Source organism: Aureococcus anophagefferens (assembly GCF_000186865.1).
Source record: "Aureococcus anophagefferens unplaced genomic scaffold AURANscaffold_334, whole genome shotgun sequence".
NCBI lineage: Eukaryota > Pelagophyceae > Pelagomonadales > Pelagomonadaceae > Aureococcus > Aureococcus anophagefferens.
In genome coordinates this window covers 1-4,730 of record NW_008705861.1, presented here as the reverse complement: position 1 = coordinate 4,730, position 4,730 = coordinate 1, and the positions used below count along the sequence as shown (strand labels likewise).

The 4,730-nt window shown below is 65.1% G+C and overlaps 2 protein-coding genes across 2 annotated transcripts in view; one reads left to right on the top strand and one right to left on the bottom strand.

Moving 5' to 3' along the window:
• Window positions 1–1,020, bottom strand: part of AURANDRAFT_35095 (hypothetical protein) — a gene marked incomplete at both ends in the record, with an annotated part of 1,862 nt that extends 842 nt beyond the window's left edge. Inside the window, one exon of the mRNA XM_009044458.1 lies at window positions 672–1,020. Within this exon, the coding sequence (XP_009042706.1) occupies window positions 672–1,020 (349 nt within the window). The remainder of the gene's footprint in view (window positions 1–671) is intronic.
• A 984-nt stretch (window positions 1,021–2,004) lies between these two features.
• Window positions 2,005–3,895, top strand: AURANDRAFT_68735 (hypothetical protein; the record flags this gene model as incomplete). Its single annotated transcript, XM_009044461.1, has 3 exons — window positions 2,005–2,336; window positions 2,590–3,630; window positions 3,847–3,895. 3 exons carry the CDS (start codon window positions 2,005–2,007, stop codon window positions 3,893–3,895), a joined length of 1,422 nt encoding a protein of 473 aa, XP_009042709.1.
• Window positions 3,896–4,730: the final 835 nt, after the last annotated feature.

Below are 4,730 nucleotides of genomic sequence, written 5' to 3'. Positions count from 1 at the left end.
TGATCTCTACTGGTGGCGCGCGCCGTGGGCCTACTTCGCGGCGCGGCCCGACGTCGACACGTTCTGGATGGACGACGGCGCGCGCACGTCCCGCTTCGCGCCCCACTTCCCCAACACGGGCTACTACCTGCTCCGCGCGAACGCGCGGACCGCGGTCTTGGCGGAGACGTTGGTCGGCATGTACGACGTCGTCCTCGCGTGGCAGTCGCACCAGGCCGTCGTGTCCCAGGTGCTGGGCGAGATGCACGCGCTCCACGCGCTCACGGTGCAGATCTTGGAGAAGGAGGCCTTCCCGAGCGGCAAGCAGCTCCACCACAACCGGCCGCTCTTCGCGAAGATCGCCGACGGGTCCTACGAGCCCTACTGCTTCCACATGTGCTGGACGGCCGGCAAGGCCGACAAGCTCAAGTTCCTCAAGCAGGAGAAGCTCTGGTACCTCGAGCGCCACTGCGAGCTCGACGCGCTCGGCGGCGCGGACGACGCGCGGCTCCGGAAATGCGCGACGGGCGACTCGTGCCCCGTGCTCGCGGGGATGTAGCAGTCTTAAACAGGAGGATCTTAGGTTGCTTTACGTGGCTCCTCGCTCGTGCGCCAAGAGAAGAGCTCGAGCTTCCTCGAATCCGGCGTCGGCCCGGCGTTTAAGGTCTTAGGCTATACTCGCGCGTCGAGACGCGCGAGGGACTTTATAGCTGCCTCGTGGCCCTTGGCAGCGGCGCGCTCGAACCAGTATCTGGCTTTGCCGAGGTCGACTTCCGTGCCTTCTCCGTCCCTGTAACACATGCCAAGGCAAGTCTCTCCAAGGCTAAAGCCTTGATCCGCCGCGAGCACAAAGTACCGGACCGCCTCTTCAAATCTCTCCTCAGAATGAAGGAAAGCCCCTAAATTGGATTGCGCGATCACAAAGCCTCGATCTGCGGCCGTGCGAAACAGTCGCTCCGCCTTCTTCTTGTCCAGCTTGACGCCACTTCCAGTCCGGTACAATTCCCCAAGAGATGCCATCGCCTCCACGTCCCCGAGCTCCACGGCGCGTTTCAAAATCTTCGCGGCTTTCTTATCGGACTTCACGAGACCATTGCGACCGAGGCGGTACGACGTTCCCAAAAATGTAATCGCTTCCGGCACCTCGTTCTCCACATGGCGGCGAAGTTGCGCGAGCTGCTCCGCGTGGCTCTTCGCACACGGTATACGACAGAGGGGACACGCGCCGGTGCCGATCTTGTCCTGGCACGATCGGCAGACCCTCCGGCAGCAACAGACGCGAAACACGTGTTTCGTATTCACGTCCCACTCCTCGAGACAGATCGGGCACCGCGACCCGAGCCGTGCCGACAGCGGCTCCCGATCCGGTTCCGCCTCGCGCCGCAAACGCGCGGCCTCGTGTTCCGCGGCGATGCGCGCGCGGATCTCGTCGGCGTGCGACCGCGGCGCGGGGCCGTAGAAGACCTCCGGCGGGGGCGACGGCGGGGGCGTCGGCGCCTCCGCCCGCGCAGCCTCCGCCGCGCGCTCGTTTCGGATCTTCTTGCACGCCTTCCGGTGGCCGCGGTCGCGCCAGTCGATTCTTTGGCACTCAGTCGAGCAATACAAATGGTGCCACAGGGGCAATTGAGCTTGGCCTTTTCAGAGCAGATGGAACAGGTCAGACGGAGCTTCAACGCCTTCGCCCGGGCCTTCTTGGCCTCGTACTCTCGCTGCTTGACCTGCCATTCCTTCGGCTCCCCCGGCTTGTCCATATTCTCGAGAGTGTGGTACGAGACGGCGTGGCCGTGGGACAACTTTGCGGACACGCGGGGGGGATGACGACGAGCGTGGACAGCGGCGCGGCGAGGGCGACAGCTGTACTCAGCAGATAAACGCCGAGATTTTCGCCACACCCCTCGGGACGATCGCCGCACGCTCGCCGCGCGCGCCAGGCCTGTGACGCCCGTGTTTGATTCGTCAGCCTGCGCGACGCTCGCGGAGATCCAATACTCGTCGCTCAGCACACAACATAAGCCCCCTCGACAGATGCGAGCCATCCAGTTCACCTGCGGCGTCGCCCTCGGCGCGGTCCTCGCCCTGGTCTGGGTCGCACGCGAACACGAAGCGCCGCCGTTGCGCCGCCGGCTCGCCGACGAAAACTGCGTCGCCGGCGCGGGCTGGACGGGCTTCAAGCGCGCGGAGCGCTACGCGGCTTTGCAACACGTCGACGCGGACAACGCGAACCACAAGCGGCCCGGCGACGTCTACGCGAGCTGGCGCGGCCCCGCGAACGCCTGGGTCCTGGGGACCAACGGCACCTTCGACGGCGGCGAGAACGCGCTCATCCCCGAGGCCTGCGCGGAGCTCGACGTCGCGGTGTTCAACGAGGATCGATGCGTCCTCGTCTCGCGGCAGGACGAGCCCGGCGCTGTGTGGAATTCAAATCTTCAACCCGACTTCAATGTGATCATATGCGATAGTTTCGACGCAAACCCTTCGGCTGTGCTTCGAGAACTCGACGAGAGCAATCGATTCGTCCAAAAATCAGCCGAATCGACTTCGAATTGGCCGAGATAGAGAGTTCTGAAGTTTGGTGGGGGACCCCCAAACCAGTGGTTGATTTCCACACAGGCCCGGCGCGGGCCACGTCTACCGCTACGTCGCCGAGGGCGGCGCCTGGGCGCCGCTGTCGCGCTACGAGTCGGGCTACACCCTCGGTCCCATGCCGGAGAAACACCGAGTCCGCGCGCGGGAGCTGCTCGCGACGCTGATGTCGCAGATCGACGCCGTGCGCGGCGAGCTCGCGCCGATCCTCGCCGAGGCCGCGAAACACACGCCCGCGGCCTACGCGCGGACCATGGGCGACACGTCCAGGGGCGCGGTCCTCGTCATGGCCATCAACTGGGGCAACTTCGACCTCCTGCTCAATTTTCTGCGGTCCGCGTGCGACCGGCGCGTCGACGTGCGGAATTTGGTCGTCTTCGCCGGCGACGACCGCGTCTACGGCGCGCTCAAGGACGTGGGCGTTTTAACGTTCAAGCACGAGGCGCTCGGCGAGTTCGGCGAGGCGGCGGCGCGCGTCTACGGCGACCGCACGTTCTCGACGATGATGTGGTTGAAGATGACGTCCGCGTATCTCGTCAACGACCTCGGCTACGATTTGCTGTTCCAGGACGCGGACCTCTACTGGTGGCGCGACCCCTGGGCCTACTTCGCCGCGCGGCCCGACGTCGAGACGTTCTGGATGGACGACGGCGCGCGGACCGTGCGCTTCGCGCCGGCGTTCCCGAATACGGGATACTACGCGGTGCGCGCCACGGACCGCACGGCCAAGTTCCTCGGGGAGGTCCTCATGCTCTACGAGTTCGTGCTCCTGCGGAGCTCGCAGCAGGTCGTCGTCACGGAGCTGCTCGCGGAGCACCACGCGCGCTACGGCCTCACGTTCAAGCAGCTGCCCTGGTGGAACTTCCCGTCGGGCAAGCACTTCCACCACAACAAGGCCTTCTTCTCGACCGTGCTCGACGGGTCCTACGAGCCCTACTGCTTCCACATGTGCTGGACGTCGGGCAAGGTGGACAAGCTCAAGTTCCTCAAGCAGGCGAAGCTCTGGCTCCTCGAGCCGGCCTGCGACCTCAAAGCCCTCGCCGACGCGGCCCCGGAGGTCCGGCGGAGGTGCGCGTACGGGGACGAGTGTAAGCAGTAATTCGAAGGGGGCCTAGGGGCGCGGGCGAGGCGGGTCCGTAGAGCGAGCGAGTCCTAGGGGCGCGGCCGGAAGTCGGCCGGAAGCGGCCGGCCGCCGCGGGGCACTTGTCCGTTGACGATGATGTTCGGGTCGCCCAGGCTGCCATCTTGCATGCTTCGATGCATCATGTCTCCGATTTGCTGCAGCTGCGACTTACACCTCGCGACGTGCCGCGCGCACGACGGCATGGCCTGATATTCCAGCATAGATATCGAAACCGGAGGATCGCCCACCGCGGACAGGAAAGGATTGCAAGCGGGGTGCGAGACAATTTGGGTGGCGGTCGCCCCGCATCGACATGTCCACTCGTCGCGAAGGCGGAACTTCGGGTCGTGAAACTCTTCGATGATGCCCTCGACGACCGCGAGCCCAGCGGCCTCGTTCCCCGAGAGAAGTTTGTCCCGGACGGTGCGCGATGGTAGCGTCTTCGTGTACCGGAACTCGACTCGCTCCCGGGAGACGCCGTCCTCGATCGTCCCCTTGTACTCCACGACACATCCCTTCTTGCAGACCTTTTTGTGCTCTGCGCGCCAATGCGATCGTTGGCATTCCTTGCTGCAGTAAGAAACCATCCGACAGGCGGCACACTTCTTGTCGGCGTTCTCCTTCCCGCACGCGGCGCATACGTCGCTCGGCCCGGTCATCTCACAATCGAACGTTTCCGCACCTCCCTGGCGTGTCGGGGGGGCTCGTCGGCGCGGGCTCAGTCGCCCCAGGCAAAGACTGGCGCCAGTCGAGTGCGCCAGTACTGCAGTGGCAGTTTTCACTTTTACTCCTCATGAGGCCTCACGCGAGGGCGTCCCACACTATCTTCACGTCGCCCAGCACCAGCACGACGGCGAAGAGGGCCCAGACCAGCACCGCCGACGTCGAAAGAATGCTCTGGTACAGCGCCGTGCGGCATCTGTCGCCCTTCGTCGGCGGCGGCGCGGCGTCGCCGCGGCCCGCCCAGAGCGCGCGGTAGGTCGTCGCCGCGAGCACGAAGAAGAAGACCGTGCCGAAGCGGATGGCGTACTTGGTCATCTGGTTC